This window comes from Perognathus longimembris, chromosome 1, assembly GCF_023159225.1.
Source record: "Perognathus longimembris pacificus isolate PPM17 chromosome 1, ASM2315922v1, whole genome shotgun sequence".
NCBI lineage: Eukaryota > Metazoa > Chordata > Mammalia > Rodentia > Heteromyidae > Perognathus > Perognathus longimembris.
This window is the reverse complement of record NC_063161.1, coordinates 100,433,175-100,454,019: the sequence shown is the minus strand read 5'-3', so window position 1 is coordinate 100,454,019 and position 20,845 is coordinate 100,433,175. Positions and strand designations below refer to the sequence as shown.

General features: G+C 38.8%; 1 protein-coding gene across 2 annotated transcripts in view; it reads right to left on the bottom strand.

Moving 5' to 3' along the window:
* Positions 1–15,545: 15,545 nt before the first annotated feature.
* Vldlr (very low density lipoprotein receptor) overlaps positions 15,546–20,845 on the bottom strand; it is a 36,507-nt gene continuing 31,207 nt past the window's right edge. Inside the window, exons 15-19 of one of the 2 annotated variants that reach the window (XM_048338657.1) lie at positions 20,075–20,221; positions 19,100–19,183; positions 18,653–18,733; positions 17,700–17,869; positions 15,546–16,209 (exon numbers count right to left, since the gene is read on the bottom strand). In XM_048338657.1, the coding sequence (XP_048194614.1) occupies positions 16,174–16,209; positions 17,700–17,869; positions 18,653–18,733; positions 19,100–19,183; positions 20,075–20,221 (518 nt within the window). In that variant the 3' untranslated portion in view covers positions 15,546–16,173. The remainder of the gene's footprint in view (positions 16,210–17,699; positions 17,870–18,652; positions 18,734–19,099; positions 19,184–20,074; positions 20,222–20,845) is intronic. The other variant, XM_048339438.1, reaches the window with a different exon arrangement.

Here is a 20,845-nt window from a genome sequence, read left to right as displayed (position 1 = left end):
CGTTGAACTGCGATCTTCAAATCTCAGCCTCCATAGTAACTAGGATTATAGGCTTGAGCCACTGGTGCATATCTTTACATTGGTTAATTTTCAAGTTTTAAAACCAATCTTACATTCTCAGCATAAATCCTCCTTTTCTCTCCCTCTCCATCTCTCTCATATATATGTGTACATATGTGTGTATGTACATATTTTTGGATTTCATTTGCTAATTTTAGTTAAAATTTTTTAGTTATGAATGTTTAGCTGGGCACTGGGAGCACGTACCTGTAATCCTAGGTATTCGGGAAATTGAGAGTACTGAGATGATGGTTCAAAGCTAGCCTAGGCAGAAAAAAATGTTTGCAAGAACCCCCTCTCAACAAATAACTGAATGAAATGTTGTACACCTTTGAGCCTATCTACCTGCATCATGCTAGATAGTGGTCAGATATTCTCTCTGGCAGGAAACTGGTTATCTCAAAAATAACCAGCAGAAGTCAGGGCTGAAAGTTGGCTAGGTGCTGACAGTTCCTCACTAGAAAGCATGAAACCATGAGTTCAAACCCCAATGCCACCAAAATTGAAAAAAAGAAACCAAGATATTTTATATTTATGATCATGAGAAATATGATTCTATTTTCTTGCAATGTGTTAAGCAGTTTTGGCATCAGAATAGTGCTGATCCCTTGAAACAGTTGGCAAGAATCCATGATCTTCAATTTTTCTGGATAAGAATAAATATACATTTTTCATAAATATTTGGTAAATTCAAATTGTGCCAGGTTTAAAAGCTTGGACACCAGCAGCCACCAGTATTTCCCACAGCATAAAAGATGATGCTTGCAAAATTTGTTTTAAGAAGATAAATCTGACAGCTGTGATCAGTGAGGAACGGGTAAATTTTGAAAAAAAAATCATTATATTCTAATATTCTAGGTTCCTGCTGATAAGGCTTCTGTTTAATTTTTTTTTTTTTGAAGTCTTGGGAGAATTCCTAATAGGGAAGAGAAAGCCTTTCTGATGAAAACTGCAAGTAGTTCTGCAAGAAGGATTTCTTCACAGAAAAGCTATGAGGAAACTGCAGCCATGGTCTGAAAAAAAAAAAAAAAAAAGATTCCTGGAGACTAGGATTTCTAATTTACCTAAATAAATCCAGCCCGGCTCAATACTTGCTCTATGAAACACTAAGGCTCGAATTAGATTGAAGTATTTTCAATGACTGGAATTTTCTTTTTAGAAGATCATTTTAGATTTTATTTTCTATATATGTCTAAACAGTTGTAAAGAGAAACAGAAATCAGAAGGAGTTACTTGTAACAGAACTCTGTAAAGCTGCTAGCTTCTCATTATCCTGGAGATTTGTCATTTTGAATGAGCACAATCTCCTTTTCTGGGCATCATATCTGATGCATTTCCTTCTGTACTGTTTATTATTTTAGAGAACAGTTATGCAATTTGATCTATCTGATTACCATGTCCACAGACTCGGAGTTTCACTGCGTTGCATCAGCTCTCAGGATAGAACAGAGCCAAGCAAAAAGCTTAGCAGCTCAAACTGTAAATATTACATGGTCTTGATTTTAAGATTTAACCATTACATTTTATGAGCCCTTTACAGTTCATGAAAATATTTCCCCAAATATAACATTGGTAAGAGGATCTGTTGTCATTTCCTTTTGCTCTACAGCTTAAACACAGCACGCACACCTTCCTAATATAATGCAGCATTGTGAACATCAGTGGAAGATCTAATGGATTAGGAAACGGTTCTTATTGGCATTAGTGTCGATGACTTTGCATTGTCAATATAGATGACATTTTAACCACAGAACATCCTGCATGATGATTGTCAATGTAAACCTAAAGTTCATGATGTCAGACTTCAATAAAAATTCCTATGGGACGTGAACCTGCAAAATGGTGAGACACATGGTGAGTGTCTTTCATTCAAACAGCTCTGGAGAAAAATAAAAGAAAGCCTCGCATGTGAATAGTACACATCTGTTTCCCCATATGGTCCTCATAAAAGCCGTGTGACGTAACCTAGTCACATTTTATCATTGGTTGATTTTAAGCTGGAGAAATGAAGGTTTAGAATGGAAGGCATTAGAGAGCATGGAAGTAGAAACCAAGATTAGGACTCAAAGCTTTTTAACTCTCACGCTTTCCTCATTATATAGCACCATATGTCTCCAGAGTAAAGACACAGGTATGGGGATAAAATGATCTCTAATTTGGAGGATCAAAATAAACACAAATGTATTAACTGTGTATGTTATTTGCCTGTGAGAACTCAAACAGTGAAAGTCCTTAGAAAAATGAACAATCCAAAAAAATGAATACCAGGAAACTAGTACTTAAAGGGTATGAGGGGAGTCAAGGGGAGTGGGGTAGATGAATAAATTTTATTTTATATAAATAAAACAAATGTGAAGGGCTGGGGATGTGGCCTAGTGGCAAGAGAGCTTGCCTCGTATACATGAAGCCCTGGCTTCAATTCCCCAGCACCACATATACAGAAAATGGCCAGAAGTGGCGCTGTGACCCAAGTGGCAGAGTGCTAGCCTTGAGCAAAGAGAAGCCAGGGACAGTGCTCAGGCCTTGAGTCCAAGGCCCAGGACTGGCCAAAAAAAACAAACATACAAAAAAAAAAATGTGAAGAAACACAACTGGTATTATACCTCTGGAATCGACTGCTTTGTCAATAAACTTATGAATGTTATAAATCCATAAAGAACTTTTGTATTTTGTTTTAAAATAAGACAATTCTTTAATTTATTCTTTAATTTAGTCATGATGTTATTTCAGATAATTTTTTATATGGAGTCTTAGGGATAAACAGAGATTTATTTAAATGTACAAATCAGAGAATTCTAACCTGAGATTAAGGACATCTTTAGGCACTACAGATTAGTGTCAGGAGATACAAGCATCCTTGAAATTAAATGTGAATTTCTGAGTACAGGTGTCCTTTGGTATCCACTGGAAATTGGTTCCAGGACCCCTATAGAAACAAAACTCTGAGGATCGTCAAGTTCCTTTTATAAAATGAGGTAGTACTTGCATAAACCGTGTATGTTCTTGTGATTGGTATTTGAGCACTAGTGCGTATGCACTAGAGAAACAGCAATGACCAAGGATAAATTCTTGCATTAAAGAAAATTGTATTGCCAGGAAGCTATGCACAACCTCAACATAGTGATATTTACATTATTATACAATCATATGCTAGATAAATAAGAGATAAGGACCCAAATTTGGGCTATCGGGAAGTCTCTAGGAGATGGTATTGAGCCAAGTAAGAGGTAGGGTAAGAAAGATTAGAAGGGAATTTTCTGTTAGAAGGAAGAGCAGGAGAAATGGCATATTATTATATAGGATGTTATTATATAGGCGGCAGCAGTGGGGGCGGGGAAGGGCAAGTTATAAACAGCCGAGTTATATGTGGGATGGAGAAATGCAGAATGCAGGAGGACTGGGTCCCACAGATGAAGTCATACTGCTCTTAATCTTGTACCTAAGGACCTTGGCCATCACTCTGTGGGCAAGGGAAAGTCTTCTAACATAGGAAATGACAGATATAGTCCTGTTTGCACTTTAGAAAGATGAGCCTGTGGTTTGGTATATTTAAATGTTCCTATGTTCTCTGCTGTAGTAAGTTCTATACATTGACAAATAAGCTGTGTGCATACCATCTAAGGCCACCAGATCCTATCTTGTTCATTTAAAAACGTGAGATGTCATCTGTGTTCTTTCAGTTCCAAATAATATGTGCTGAACAGATCATTCCACATCATTTAGAAAGCCCCATGTCCCTCATAGAGGTCAAAGACTCCCTGGAATGCTTGTGCTTGCAGGGTCTGATTGGGATGCTCTGTAAATCTTTTCCCTTTTCTGCTGAAATGTTAACCTAGATGTAGAACTGGACTTCTTATTCATCAAAGGCTATGCATAAAAACTGTTAGTAGGCACCAAGCTTTCACTGATATAGCAGAGAGGAAAAAGGGCTCAGGGTACAGAATATATGTCATCCAAAATTGTGGGAGATAGTCCTGTTGTCTCTTAACTTGGATCCAGTCTTCCACTGCATACCCTTTGGCTCCACTCTCTTCTCTACCACTGACCTGATTTCTTTTGTTTTGTTGTTGGTCATGGAGCTTGTACTCAGGGCCTGGGCACTGTCCCTGAACTCTTTTGCTCAGGATTTGCACTCTACCACTTTGAACCATGAACCACAATCCTCAGATCTCAGCTTCCTGAGTAGCTAGGATTATAGATGCGAGCCACAGGCTCCCAGCTTTTTCAGTATTTTTTAAAATGTAGGTCTGCAAAAGGGGTTACCATTCAAAATGTCAGTTTATAAGTACAGTGCATCTCGATCAACGTCAGCCCTTTCATCATTCTCCCTTATCCCTTCTAACCCCGCTTCTCCCCTCAATTTTCCTAGTTTCATGGGATATGCATCAGATATTCTTCCTGATGTGATTCTTTATAAAATGAAGATGGGTTTAGCTGTCTATAGCCCACTCTCCAAACTTAGCTGAGGATCTCTTCTAGCAAACTCAAAGACATTTTTCCTTCCCTCATGGCAATATAGAAATTGTCTTTCCCTATGGACATTCTCATAGCTGTTGCCCAGGAAAGAACGAATAGTTTGTTTGGATTTTAAATAGTCTACCTTAATTTCTCTGGATTTCTGAGAGCCTGAGGTGGCGCACACACACACACTCACATGCTGCTTCTGGCAAGTTGACACTGTTAATTAGGCCCAATGAAATCTTGATCTGTCCCCTGGTGGAGAGAGTTCACAGAGTGTTGGGAACACAGTGTCTGCTGCAGGGGAGGGGCCATGAGAAGAACTGCACGTAGCCTCTGTTCTCAGCACTGTCCTTCCTGGAGGTTGCCAGATCCAGAGATATGGGAGGCACACTTGCTCTTCTGAGTGCAAACAGGTACCAGGGTTAATGTGTGGGAAGAGGTTGTTTTCTGCTTCATTTGGTTTCTCTTCTGTGACACGCACAGATGTGGTTCAGAAAAATCACCTCATTTATTAGCACCTTAAAAATAAATCCTTCTCTTAAATACTTGGTCCCAGAAGTATTTGTCCAGAACAATCATAGCCTTTTCTGTTTTGTTAAAGAGTCAAGAGCTGGCTGGATGCTGCAATCCTAGCTATTCAGGAGGCTGAGATCAGAGGATCTTGGTCCAAAGCCAGCTCAGCAGGAAAATCTGTGAGACTCTTATCTCCAATTAACCACTAGAAAACTGGAAGTGGAGCTGTGGCTCAAAGTAGTAGAGTGCTAGCCTCAAGGGAAAGACCTTAGGGACAGCACTCAGGCCCTGAGTAGCCCCATAATCAACAGCAACAACAAAATATCACAAGCTGTCATTGAGCTTTTGATGAAAGTCATACTGAGGTGCTGTCTAATGAATGGGCTCCTGGCTGCATGACTTTAGCCCACCATTACCTGGTTCCTCGACTGGGGCCATCACCTTCTCTACTAGGGAAAGTATTCTATGAGCTTAGGGTCTTCCTTACCTTAGAAATGTCAAGATTGTGAAGTTTCTTAGGGACAGTAATTTTGGTGGTTCTCCAATGTTTTGGTGGATCTAATAGGTAGCAGAGAAATATAAAGCAGTTGGATAGACAAAAAATGCCATATCTTGTCTACAGCTGGTACATTATAAAAAACTATCATCCCTAGAAAAAATCCTTGAAAAGATAATTGCTTAAGAGCTCTGATCCAACCCAAATGGCTCTGGCAAGATGTGTTAGTGGAAAGGCTTCATCTGGAGGCTAGCAAAGGATGGAAAGATTTAAGCCCTTGCACAATTGTGGATGGGGATTGTTGCTTCAAGTCTTTTCTTCTCCATCTGACTGCTTTAGGTTAGGGGGGAACTGGCTGAGTTGCCATAAAGTTTTGCTGTGTTTTTTCACTTATTCTTGGGTTCTGACAGCCATCTCTGCCCAATCAGAAAAAAGCAGCCAAACTGGATTTTGCAGAGAAAGGTCACAGCTCAGATAAGAACCCATTAGATACCTCAAGGTGAGGAGATAGCTATTGTGCCACATTCTTCATTCCAGGGACACACTTTAGTTTAACATATGCTCTCCTCATGTTTCTTGCAGCCCCACCAACCCATTTCAAGACATATCCATCTGCCTGGCCAGGTAGCAGGATCACCTAACTTTTTGTTTTTTACTTTGCCTTTCTACAGTCTCCTAATGAAGCAGCCAGTGAGAGTCTTTGAAAAATGGCTATCACTCTGCTACTATAAGTACTCTAAAGTTGTCCTATCACTTAAAATTAACTCCTGAGTCCCAAAACGCTGCTTTTGCAGTCAGTGCACTTAATCTCAATATACTCCTTTCTCCCCTCCGAGTCTGCCTTTGCCACCTGCAGCTACATGTACTTTGAGTTTGCTACAAAGTCAGCATGCCCCTGACTTGGGACTTGGCCTGGCTACTCCCTCCATGGACCCAGCCCTGTGCTGTCTTCAGATTCTCTGCTCAGGTCTCCTCCTCTTAGAACTCACTGGACCATGATATCTTAAGTATCATGGTCTACAATTCTGTATAATCAGCTTTGTTTTGTATTTTGCTTCATTGTTTTTGCTGTCTGAAATATTAATGTCTCATCAGTACCTAGAAACCAGCTACAATGAGCACCACAAAGGATGGAGCTTTGCCTTGTCTTGTTTTCTGTGGTTCCCTGGAATTCAGCATAATGCCCTGGGGCATAGGACTGGCTGAACAAATGAATGAAGCAATGAAGCAGAAGCAGATACCAACTATGGTGTGTGTGTGTGTGTGTGTGTGTGTGTGTATCTGTGTGCATGTGTACATGAAGAGGTTAATCCATATATCCTTGCCCAACTTCATTAAAAATGGAAGGATTTTGCATGCTCTCTTAATGTTCTGCCTTGCCTACTTCTATTATAAAACATTCTCAGAACCTTTTTAGAGACATTTGCTGTCAGTCCTCTGAAGCCTGGGGAGAAATATCAATTACTATTGAGTCATCTCTAGCATCTGGAAGTCCCTTTCAAGAAACCATAGGCCTACTCATTTGGGATAAGACTAAATGATGAATTTCCTTTCAGTGTTAAAGACTTAATCTTTAGCAAATTGCATAAGTGAGTGGATGAATTTAGGGAAACATAAACAATGACTAAGGGTTTAAACCTACACTTTGCTTCAGCATTAGCTACTACAGCATTAACTATTCAGGTCTCATAGTGCTTCCCATTTACTAGATTATGGGCTAACCATATGTGCTAGGGACAATAAATCCAAAGACTCTGCTATCTCAACTTCTTGAGTGGTACAAAGTACAGCCCATCTTCCTCCACTGATTAAAAGGATCTCTCTGTATAATTGGTGAACTCAAGTCAATTGCCTGTACAAATCAGTAGAAGGTCACACACCTGAGTCTTTCTGCATAGCTAGTAGGGGCAGGACAATTCTTCATCTTGATTTTTTTTGAATTAAAAAAAAAAGAACATCAATTAGAATTTCAAGGAAAGGCTTAACGAGGAACATTCGCAAGCAGAATATTAAACCAACAGTGCAGATCAAAGTAAGATTTTCAAATGAATATAAAAGATTTGAACTACTTTAAAAATATGAATCATAATTTTCTGAAGCTAGAGAAATAGTAGTAATTTGGTCAATCACTTTAAACGTATTTCTTCATTCTCTTATACAATTCCTGTGAAGGATTATAAAAGTGTCATTTTCAGAAATGGGGAGGAACATACCTATGGCCACAGCTGGTTAAGTAGTCAAGGACCCTCTACATGTACTTCTACCTCATGTCAAGGCTGTGTGTGAGCTTAGCACACCATGCACTAAGAACTGGCTACTGAGTCAAGTTGTAAGCTTTCAAACTCTATTTATTGCTGAGCACTAGGGACTCACACCTGTAATCCTAGCTACTCAGAAGGCTGAGATTTGACGATCAAGGTTAGAAGCCAGACTGCATAGACAAATCAGAGAAATTTTTATCTCTAACTAGCAGAAAGCCAGAAGTGGAGGTATGACTCAAGTGGTAGAGTGCTAACACTAAGCACAAAAGCCAAACAAAAGCAGGAGGCCCTGAGTTCAAGCCTGAGTACTGGTACAAAAACAAAATTCTTTACTTTCTTATCCTTCCTTCCTTCCTTCCTTCCTTCCTTCCTTCCTTCCTTCCTTCCTTCCTTCCTTCCTTCCTTTCCTTTCCTTCCCCTCCTTTCCCCTCCCCTCCCCTCCCTTCTCCTCTACTCCCCTTTCCTTTCTTTCCTCTTCTCAACTCCTCTTCCCTCTCTTGCTCTCCCCTCCCCTCTTCTTTACTCTTTCCTATCTTGCTCTCCCCTTCCTTTCCTTTCCCATCCCTTTCTTCCTTCCCTTCTTTCTCTCCTATCATCTATCTATCTGTCTGTCTATAAATAATCTGTGACAGTTTCCCTTTCCTACATTGCTTATTTTCTTCCATTTATCGTTTGGCTCTTTAGTCAATTTACAGGTTTTCCACTCAATATAACTCAAACAATATGAGGCCATTGCTTCAAAATGTTTTAGGGAGAACAATTCCAAGGCTCATAAAGATTTAGCCTCATCATAAATGAACTTGACATAGACCTTGTAAGAGTTGATAAGGGGAAAGCATCAAAATATTTTCCTTGTATGGCACTGGTGGCTCATGACTATAATTCCAACTATTCAGGAGACTGAGATCTGAGAATTATGGTTCAAAGCCAACCTAGGCAAGAAAGTACATAAGACTTTTATCTTCAATTGACTCAAAAAGTTGAAAGTGGAGCTGTGGCTCAAGTGCTAGAATGCTAATCTTGAGCACAAAAGCTCAGGGGCAGTATCCAGGCCCTGTGTTCAAGCCCAGGATACACACACACACACACACACACACACACACACACACACACACACACACACACACACACACACACCCCACAGCTTTTCTTTGCTTGTCAAGATATGTCTTGTCTGCCTCTGAGGCATGCTGTCTGTAGCCCAGTGGTTCAGCCTGTTCTCAGTCATCCCAGTAAGGTAGATCAGGGCTTGTCTTCCTCAGTAATAGTGGCATTGACTTTTGTATTTTTCACAGGAGGGGTTGAAAGTAGGGGCAGGTAGAGAAATTAACACAGTAACAATAAACATCCTAAGTATGATGAGACAGGGACATTTCTCTCACCCCCCAACATGTTCAGACATGAATGATTCCAGTTATATCTCTGGAATGGGTGATGAAGTTATCTTCAGAAATTCAGCTGAGAAAAGGAGAAAAGAACTGAGCGCTATCAAAGATCTCTAGAGAAAAGAAAGACTGGCAAGAACTATCTCAAAAATAAACTTTTATTTAAGATAAGAATACAGTTCATTAATAGAAGAAAAATGTTTTTTATCTACAGGTCAGAAAGACTGGATGCATTCCAACATGTGCCTTAGAATGAATTCTGAGATCCTGAGTATAAGAATTTGGTTGGAGGCACTGGGCTCCTGAGGGATCACAGGCTCTGAAATCACACTTCAGTTTCAAGTGCAATTTTCAAGTGCAGTTTTCAAAGGGCAATCTAGATTTGTCAAGACTAGTCATTTTTAAAAAATCATTTTCTCCCTGTGCATACATGTTAAGAAAACACAAATAATTGAGTAGACTCTAGAATAACCAAGATCCGATTCTGGAATGATGGCATCATCAATTCAGGCCCAAAGCCACAATTCTTCCTGTATTCTTGGCATATTTCTCCCTGTAAGAAATCCTCAAAAATTAAAAGATTGTGTTCCAGCTCGTTTTCTTGAATATCTGACATTTAGTAATGATATTATCCATCTACAAATGTCTGTTTGAGAATTTTATCTTTTTCTTTTCAATCCAATCATCTATTTCTACTTACCGGGCCAAGGAAAATAATTCTGGAATGTCTGGCATATTGAAGGAAAGACATAACCTAATTATTTTGTGCTTTCCTGATGTATTAGTGTTAGCTTTACACCCAAGAAGTGGAAGCACCCCAAAATCAGGAGAAAAGGAGACTCAGCAAACACCCAATATGATATCATATCAGCTTAACCTTTGCATGGTTCATCTCTTTTAAGTAGAGATGGTGGTAAGCTCACATGGTTTGTAACATCTCTTATATCTGTAAAATACAGGTAATACTTGCCAATTTAGATTGTTGTGATCCAGGCATTAGTGGCTCAACCTGTAATCCTAGATACTCAGGAATCTGAGATCTGAGTATCACAGTTTGAGTCCAGCCCTGTAAGAAAAAGTCCATGGGAGTCTTATTTTCAATCAACCACCAAAAAGCTAGAATTGGAATGGTGACTCAAGTGGTAGAGTGTCAGTCTTGAGCAAAAAAGCTAAGGGACAATGCCCCAGGCCCTAAGTTCATGTCCCAGTATTGGCACACATACAGAAGAAAAGAGCATTGCTGTGAAGATCTAATTAAAGACATGATAACATCATTTTAGCATAATGTTAAGCCTATAGTAAGAAGAGAAGGGTGATCTAAGGTGTTTCAGTGGCCATCTGAAGACTACACAGGCCCCAAATGTTTGCTTTCATGTCTCAGGCAGTGAAGTGAAAAGATTGAGACAGACAAATCCCATTCAAGATGCTAGGGCTACAAATCATGTAAGCCCTTAAGTATTCTGAGCTACAGGAAGTAATTTCATTACCTAGATTTCAGAATTAATCTCATTCTAATGGAGTGGTAGAGAACCTCTGATTCAGGGCCAAAATGAACATCACACTTAAAAGCCACCTGTAATTGGTAAAGTAACCAGTACCTAGACAGTGTTACTGTAAATGCAGAGAGGCTAGACACCATTGTTGTAATGTTTGCCCAGCTCATACAAAATGCCAGGCATTGCTGAGTTCTTAGAGTGCTTCTGTCTTAATCTTTGCCTGTCCCAGTGAGATAGCCCCTGTCATATCCATTTTACAAAGGTGATCAGTATGTTCCCCAAGCTACCACATACGAGATGCCACAGATATCTGTGCTGTTGACATCCTGTCTAGGGCCTCTAATAGAACCACCAGTGTTCAGTCTGACTTCTCCTTAAGCACAGTGAAGTAGAAAACTACTTTTTTTTTTTTTTAGAAGTATGAAGTTTTGAACTCAGGGATTCTACCACTTAGGTCTTTTCTTTTCCCTTTTTCTCATTCTTGTGAATAAAAAAAAAATTCAACCAGCCTTTTTGCTGCAGTTATTTTCATTTAGAGTCTTGCCTGTTTCTTTGGCTAGCCTTAGACTATAATCCTTCCCAATAACAGCTTCCTGAGTAGCTAGGATTAAAGGCAGGAGCCGTTGTTTGTCATACTTCAGGGAAATCTCAAAGCCCATCCCCTCTACCTCCAGCCTGTCTTATTATTGCCTCAGTGTCTCTAGAGGGAGGAAGCTATAGAGGGGACACTGCAGTAGTGGTCCCACACAGGGACCCATGGCACACAGGCTGATGATAAACACTAAACAGATTAAGGAAACACCACGTGTGATGGGATGCATGGATAGATACCAAACTTTACACCCGGGACTCACTGCTATTTTATATATAGCTTCTCACTTGTGCAGAGAGGTATGAATCAAGTCTATACACAGTGAATTATCCTTCACATGAAACTATATTGTGCTTAAAACCCCAATGCTGCATTTTAGAGAAATAAAGAGCACATTAAAAAAAACTAATCAATATTGTTTCAGCTTCAATATCCTTTTACCTCTATTTGAAAACTAGATTTTTTTTTCAATTTTGTATATTACAGGACTCCCACAGTTTAGAACTTATACGATCGCTAAAATAGGGGAAATACAATTCTTAATCTTTCCAAAGAGTAAGAATTGATCCAAGCATAGGGATTGTGATTTGCAGGGTGCATTACTTGTTCTTGAATCCAAGTTAACAAAAAGATCTGTGTGTGTGTGTGTGTGTGTGTGTGTGTGTGTGTGTAAGTGTTCCAACCATTAAAATGAGGAATAAGCAGAGGCTAAAGGGCATAGCATGGTGGTAGAACACTTGCCTAGCATGTTCAAGGCCCTAGGTTCCATCTAGAGCACTGCAAAGAAAAAGGAAAGAAAGAAAGACAAGAAAGGGTAGAAACACACATTTGGGTTTAAAGCAATGCGATGTTCCACTAGGAAAAAGAAAAAAAATAACTTATGTTATACTTGATAATATGGTTATTCAAATAATCAATAGCCTTTCCCTAAATAAAATTAAAGTACATTCAAAAACAAAAAAGAATTCTGAAAACAAAAATCTAGTTAGAACACATAGTGAGAAATCCACTATAATCTTTTGGTTTGGGATAGACAGCTAAAAGCTATACTTTAGGTTGATCTTGAATTTTTAGTGTTCTAAACAAAAGAGTATCCCTTCTTTAGTTTGGCCTCATTACTTCTGGGAAGGAGTTTTGTCTTCCAATGGTAAACGGAATAAAATCAAGCGCCAAAGTTGAGGCCTTAGTAAAAAATAAAATTGAGTTCTGAAGTGCCAATTCATACAAGGAAAAAAAAAAGCCTTATGTTCATCACGACTTGAAGTCTTAGAAATGGTATCAAGGCTTTAAAATAGTTCTAAGACTGTGTTAAGAGAGCCAGGAATCAACTAGGATTACTTCTTACCAAATAGCTTATAGCTTGAAAAAGCCACTTAAAAATTTGGATTCACAGACTTGACTGGATGTTTTTATTAGAAACCACAGATCCGTTGATTCATCCATCCTTAAAATCTCAGAGGTCCCACTTTCAGTTGTCTCATTTAACAGACTCCTTTTACTCTAAATATCCTATTAGTATTTGATAAGATTCCTATTTTACCTCTTAATGTATTTCTCCTACATTAAACTTTAGAGACACAGCAAATTTATGTCAACAAATTTCACATAGGATTCTTTAAGTTCTTGTTTGGGTGATAAAGGCCAGTTCTAGTCTTTTGTGATCTATTTTGACATGCTAAATTGACTAGCAGTCCAGCAATGCAATTCTAACCTCAATAGAAACATGCAGCTACTTCACTTTTTCAAATGAGTTTGCACCTCTTACCTTTGGTATAATAAGCTATTATTACATTTTTATAGAGGAAGATACAGTTGGAAAAATGAGATGACTTTTTAAAGATTAGATCTAGGTAAGGGAAAGAAAAATGAGGGTGTAAGATAACATAAGAAATGTATTCACTGCTTTATTGTGTAACTGTACCCCCTTTGCACAACACCTTGTCAATAAAATTTAATTTAAAAATATCTTAGAGATTCTAAAATGAAGAAATTATATGGGTGTCTAGTGAGTATTATTGTTGAATTGTCACACTGTTTCTGTGATTACTCTTCCACAAAGCAGATGAACTTATATACAAGACAAAGGGTAAAGAAATTAAAAAAAAAAAGAAATTCAAATCTAGAATCTGAAAGAATATACTAGGGATTGGAATCTTAAAGATGATGGATCCTTTATTTTATTTGCAAATTGCAAACCTAAGTTTGAACCTTTTAGTTGGCAGATGCTCTAAATCCTTATGAAAGGAGAAAACATGGTATCGTTAAGCTAATGAGAATTCTGTATTGCTTCAAGTTTAAAAATAAATCAGTATTTTTTTTTTTTTTGCATTATAGGTGGGTCAAAGGACCAAACAAATGGGCTTCAAAGCTGAGATGTGGCAAATGCTGATCTACTTACCAAATAGTCACTTCTGTTACCTCTGATCAATAGACCACGTTCAGTATGGTCACTTGTTCATTAGGGAGGCTACGTGTAGAGTAGAAAACACGTGGATAGCAGCAAGTCCCACCTTCATAATGACAGCCTTTTCCTTCTGCATGCTTGACCTCCTCCATGCTTCACACAGAACAAGGTCTAAACCCATCCTTTCTCTTTCATCCATTTGACCAAAATCACATCAGAGTGTCTGTGAGATGAGAACCAACTTATCCTTATTCTATAATTATGGATCTTTCTGCTTACACCAAAAAGCAAGATGTTCACTGTGTTATATCCCATACACCAGTGAAATATGGCTCAGTCAGTATCAGTCCATTCGGCTTACTGAAGTATCTTCTTTTTCAACCTCTTGCTGCTTCACTAGTCAAGCCATCCCAGAAATATCACTAAACCTTCCAGCCTTCTTCCCATCTCTTGTTGGACTTGCAGCATCCTTTCAATGTTCAAGCCCAGCGTCTTCCTTTGTTTCCAGGAGTGTTCTTGACATCTTTAAGGAAATGCTGATCAGACCCATGCCACCTTTTTTTCTTCTACTAAAACTCTTTATCTCTTTTACATCCTAAAATTTCCAAAGTGACCCACAGAAGGAATCAGCCCTCCTCATCCAGCGAGGCTGATCATTTTGAAGACATTACATTTAAGATGTAACATGAAGTCACATTAGACCAGTGTTCTACAAACTTTAGGTTAGTTATGTCAGTATCACCTACAAGGCTTCTGGAAAGTTAAGATTTCTGGGCCTTACCTACAGGATTTCTCATTCAGTAAGACTAGGGCCAGGGCTATGGTCTACACATCTATCATTTTTCCAGCTGATTCCAGGTACTGGGATTCCACAAACAAATTGTGAAACACCATCTAAGTTTATTCAATGATGAATCAACTTTTTTTTTTTAATGCCAGCGCTGGAACTTGGACTCAGTACCTTGCACTTTTTTCTGGCATATTCACTCAAGGCTGGGTATTCTACCACTTGAGCCATACATCCACTTCCAGCTTTTTACTGGTTAATTGGAGCTAAGAGTCTTATTAATTTGTCTGTTCAGGCTGATTATCCTCTGATCTCAACCTCCTGAGTAGCCAGAATTGTAGGCATGAGCCACCAAGCCCTCTCTACATGTTTTAATCTTTGTTTTTCATCTTCTTGGTAAGTTAGTCTAGAATTTTATAAGAGGAAAGCCCTTCCACCATCTTAGAAGGCACTTGTCCTGTCAAGGAGGAGGGGGTAGACAGATGAAGAAGAGAAGGAGGAGGGATGCAGTCAATTATTCGGTGCATATCCTATACAATTAAGAAAAGTGATGGGTGATGTGGGTTGGGAAGGCTTAGGAGGGATGGATGAGAATAGAGAAAGAACTGACACTGATCAAGATGCATGTATTATTCATAAGCTGCTTTGTTAAATGGCAATTTGTTTGTATAGCTACTTAAATATAATAATAATGGTGATGATGATGATAATGATGATGATAATAATAAGAGAAGGCACTTTTCTTTGACCTACCTATAATCACAGAACACTGACACAAGTATGAAGTAGGAAACTTCATAGAAATCTTAGCACATACTTCTAGATCAGGAAATAAATGAGACAAGGAATCATCTGTAAGCCATAGGAATTCTGGGTAAAGACGAAGGCAGCTTCTTTTGAAAATTAAATACTTGTAGAACAAATGCTAAATGTTACTTTGCACTTTAGTCAGTACTTGGTTGGAAGAGAAACTACCCTGATTATAGACTTAGCTTTCCAGTATCAGTTGCCGTCATTGACACACTTAGTCAACACATTGGATTCTGCTCAGCCCATCATGGCAGTTCATCTTGGAGAAACAAGCACAAACCATTGATAAGCGGCTTGGTTTAATTTTCTTTTTTTTTTTTTTAGCACTTGAAAAAAATGTACAGTAGTTTGAACACTCAGTCTTTGCAAACCTCCATTGAGGTTAAAGGTTTCATTCATACGTACAAAATTAGTTTACAAATTTTTTGGCAATTTTATCTTAGTAACCCGTTTTATCCTATTGCCATTGTCCCAACCATTGAAAAAAAGTTTACAATAATTTACATAGAAATATTTTCAAAGTGCTTAAGAATAGTGATTGTTCTCTGGGGTATTTACAGGGGGCCTATACAGGTATGTACAGGTGGTGTACACTATAGCACAATTTTCATTGCTGGAATATGGCTTTCTAGGGAAAGTGCATATTTGGCCAGAGGTGGCAATACTGTCTAAAAATTCAAGGATTACACATAGTTGGTAACCACATCCAAAGCTGAAGTAGAATGTGGACAAGAATATTTACAAAAGTAATATAAAAAACTGGTCAAGTACATAAGCTTGATCCATGCAAATATATCTTGACGTTCTTCCAAATGGGAGGAAGAAAGAGACTTCAGCGCTGGCTCGGTTACCATTCCCAACTGGGGTATTATTGATTTAGACCTCAAAGGTCAAGATTGCCTCTGAGGTCAAGCTAGATCATCGTCTGTGCTGACGACTGATATCTGTGGAAAAGAAAAAAAAATTAGGATGAGTTGGGGTGATCACTTACTGCTGGCAACTCTAGTCACTAAAATGGATTTTGCTTTGAAATTGGTTATTCAAAGACCCAAAGTGTTCACATGGAAAGTCAGTATTGAGTTGCAGTATTCATGCATTTAACTAGAACTTACCTCCCTAATCTGAAGTCTTAAAAATTCCAAGTTCTGAAACTTTATGAGAATCAACATAACACTATAAGTGAAAATTTTTACACCTTGACCCCATGTAGGTTGTAGTCAGAACAAATGCATGTTAAAATTATGACACACAATTACCTCCAGACTCTGAATAAGGTGTACATAGAATATAAATGAATTTGTGATTAGTCTTAATCAGATCCCCAACATACCTCATTATGCATATGCAGATATTATAAATCCCCCCAAGCTCCCAAATCTGGGATGCTTCTGGTCTCAAATATTTTGGATAAGGGATACCTGGACTAACTTGGTATAGTGAAAATTCTGTGACTGATTTTACCTGTTCTACTTTAAGGATCATTAACCTTGGATAAATATGTGAAAAGATTCTTGTGTCCATGTGCCATGAATTAACACTATTCTTCTTCTTTTTTTTTTTTTTTGTCAGATGTGGGGCTTGAACTCAGGGCCTGGGCACTGTCCATGAGCTCTTCAGTTCAAGGCTAGCACTCTACCACTTTGAGCCACAGTGACACTTCTAGTTTTCTGGTGGTTAATTGGAGATAAGAGTTTCATGGACTTTCTTGCCCAGAGTGGCTTTGAACCATGATCCTCAGATTTCAGCCTCCTAAGTAGCTAGGATTACAGGCATGAGCCACTGGCACCCGGCCCATTCTACTTTTAACCAGAGAGTTTGTAAGGTTAAAAAAAAGCAAAACCTCAGCTTGAAATTTTCTCAGCCTGGGGAGGCCAAATAGGGATTTGGAGTACATTTAAAGGGCAGATACTTGTTTCCACTGCTGAAAGGAAAGCTATGTATACTGGGTCGGGTAGGCTATGGTCCTTACCCAAGTAAAGCATTTAGTACTTTTGGCTAAGTAAATCTTACTCAACACATTGACCTTTAGCTGACTCCCCAATATACAATAGCTGTATGCTGATTTACTTTTAGGTATCCAGTAGATGAGAGATTTAACAGTCTCAAAAGAAGTTACTTGGCTTATGATAATTTATAGCTTGCTATTTATATGTTGTTTCTACAATCCAACTATTTCAAGTGGTGCATACAGTGATTATATTAAGTACTATGTTAAGTACTTCCTATCTTTATGTGGGCGAGGTGCATATGAACTGGCTGACATATGTCCTGACAGGCTGGATATCCAATATCCAGGCAGTTGATAAAGTGTTTGGTGACTCCATGATCCAAATAGCTCTTGCTAGCACAAGTAAGTATAGACTGAATTAATGATTTCCTTTCCACAAAGTCTTACCCCACTGCCATGGTAGATAAAGACATAAAGCTGACTTACTGCTGGGTATGTGTGTCCCACAGAAGCACTGTGTCTACCAATGTCTATGGAGAGGTCCTCTTCAGTCGTCTTCAAGTACACAGGATTGTCAAAATTCATACTTTTCATGTTCTTGTGTTGCCAGTTTCGCCACATCAAGTAGCCACCTACTGCTGCCATCACTAACAGCACTGGAAAAGCCAGAGGGTGACTGAGTAAGTGGGGTCTATTTACATAACATACAAAAAAGTAATGTTTTAGGGATCCACAATTCACCACAGAAGATAGGCTACAGAGCCTGGAGGAAGCTCAGCTTACCAACTGGCTCTGTCATTGTTGCATGAAAGCCAACCTAGCTAGCCATATCCATTTGGGAAGGTGTAGTATTCTTAGCCCCAGCACTAGATGGAGGGAATTAAAACTACAGAAGGTTCTGGAGTGCTATATAGGTGGTTCTGGTGTTCTGGGTTAAGCCAAGACTTCAGTAGTTTAGGACACAGAAATCATTAACACAGAATTAGAATTTCCTTGTCTAATAATGACCATAGATGCCATTGTCCCTGGGTTTGAAAATTCCCAAACTACTTTTCATATATCCTCGACAAGTCCTGTAACTTCTAGAAAACATACTAACATTTGTGTCTCTCCTCTTCAAGAAACAGCACACACATTTCCCGGGGGTGGGGGGGAGGGAAGAACAGAAACATGTTAGTATAAATGGGTGAGGCTGGCTAATAGTTCTAAAATAGAAAGCACTTAGCATCTATCATATAATTAATACACATAAACCACTGCCTCTTGCCATGTTAAGGGTACCCCTGAAGAGAAATATGGGTGATTAGCATATCATATGAATGAGGGAGTAAATATAATACATCGTCGCTAGTGCAGTGGTGATATATAAGATGGAAAGGTAGTTATGGATGAACTAGAAATGTCCATCTGATATCCACATGTGAGAGGAATTTACTTACAGAGAGGAAGGATGGCCCAGGCAGCAGAAGTCCCTTTTGGGGGAACACTGACTTCTGAGACTGCTGTGGTCACATTGATTCCTAGGGGGGAATAAAAGGAATCAGTTGAGAATGAATCAATTCAGATTTAGCACTAGCTACTCATTAAGCACAGAGTATCACATCCTTGTACCCAATATCCATCTTCAGTATCTCTTACCACTGTATACCAGGAGCAACTCCCACAGAGGTGTTTGAATGACATGCTCTTATAGCCATTTCACTAACAGTTTTGTAATAGAAACTTTAGTAGGTCAGATCAACATAGGGTATAAAATCTAAACCCTTGGAGTTTACATATAGGTTACCAATCAGGGAAGAACTAGTAGTTAAAGGTTTCATTAATTGTTTATGCTATGAAATTGTGGCTGTTAGTGGAGATTAAGTTGGCAGTTTTGAAACCAATACCTCCAGGAACTAGTCCACTAGTTGCTGGAATTTCTGTTGTGTTGGTATCTTTTGTTTCACTGTAAGCCACAGTAGTTGTAGGACCTGGATCGTAAAAACCAAGAACCTGGTTAATGCCAAGGTTCTTAAGAGGCTAGCTGTTTAGTCCAGACAAGCCATGCAAAGGGTTATTTTAATACCAGGTGAAGCAGACAAACCACTGTCACCCAGGTGGTGGACGCTTCAAATGGAAAGAAATGGCAGTTATACACAGGAAACTTCAGACAGAGAAGTCAGCATGTGAAAATTGGCAAACCAAAAGGTACAGCCACACTTAAGCCTTTTCAACAATTTTCTGGTCTCCTAGAAGTTACAAGAAATCTTCTCAAGATGCTCCATGTACCAGGCCTACCAGATGGCTAGCAATTACTCTCTTAGCAAATTGAGCAAGTCTGTCATGACCTAGAGTTAAGCTAATAAAAGCTTCACCATAGGACTTGCTTGTTTACAAGAAGCAAGTTTATTTTCCTCCTGAATAATAAAAAAAGTTAAGAAGAAAAGATTCAAATGTAGGTATTGTTTAAATCTGGATTTAAAGCTGTGTTCCCCCATGGAGGTCATGACATTTCTTATAAGCATTACCCCCTGCAAGCATGAATTCAGACTCTGCTCAATAGAGGGAAATGTTAACTTTTATTTAATTACCTACAAGTTGGCTAGCTCAGTGCTATTATAGGTCTACCTGATTATAAATTAGTATGAGGCCCAATGACACTTTAATCACCTATGTTAAAATGGGTTGCAAGTCAGTTCTGAAGTATTTATAGGAACACCTGGCATGCAACCATAAGCACCAAATGAACCAATATGTTCTGAAATCTATTTCCAAAATTAGCTGAAATAGAATTTCTAAATCCCAGGCCAGATTTTTATAGCTAGTGTCTTCTACTGACTATCATATGTCTTGTTTGTGTTTGGAATGCAAAAAAGTCTTACTTTGGCACCCTCTCCCGTTTTCTTCTAGATTGTACCCATTGGGACAGGAACAGGTATATTTTGGAGAGTGATCATTAATCTGTGGAGCTGGCAGGCAGAGGTATTCACACCCTCCATTCTCCATGTCTTCTTCGCACCAATTTTTACCTAGGCAGAAAAAAAGATTTGTTAAAATAGGTATTTTGGTGCTGATTATATATAAAGCTGTTTGTGTGTGCATGTGTGTGTGTGTTGTGTCTGTGCTGGTTTGGGGGTTGAACTCTGGGCCTGGGCACTGTCCTTGAGCTTCTTTTGCTCTACCACTTGAGTCACAGCACCATTCCCAGCTTTTTCTGAGTAGTTTATTGGAGAAAAGCATCTCATGGTCTTTCCTGCCTGAGCTGGCTTTGAACTGTGATCCTCAGATCTCAGTCTCCAGTGTAGCTAGGATCACAGGCATGAGTCCAATGCCTGGCTTATATAAAATGCCTTTTGATTCTAGGGAGCCAAAGCTTGGCTACTCTGTCAGACCTTCGGGTAAGACAAACATCAATGAAAAAGAAGTATCAAGGTGCCAGCAGCATGCTAGAAGGATATCAGATTCAAAGATATTTCTTTGAATAAAAGCAAAATTTAAAAAAATACCTCAAAATAAATAGAAAAGAAATTTGTCTTCAACAGACAGGTGCCAGTGAAGAAGGTTAATCCAAGTGTTAAAGTGATGGTTCAGAAGGAGAACAATAGTGTTTTCTTGGCCTTACCATAGCTACTGCTACAAAATAGTAAAGATCT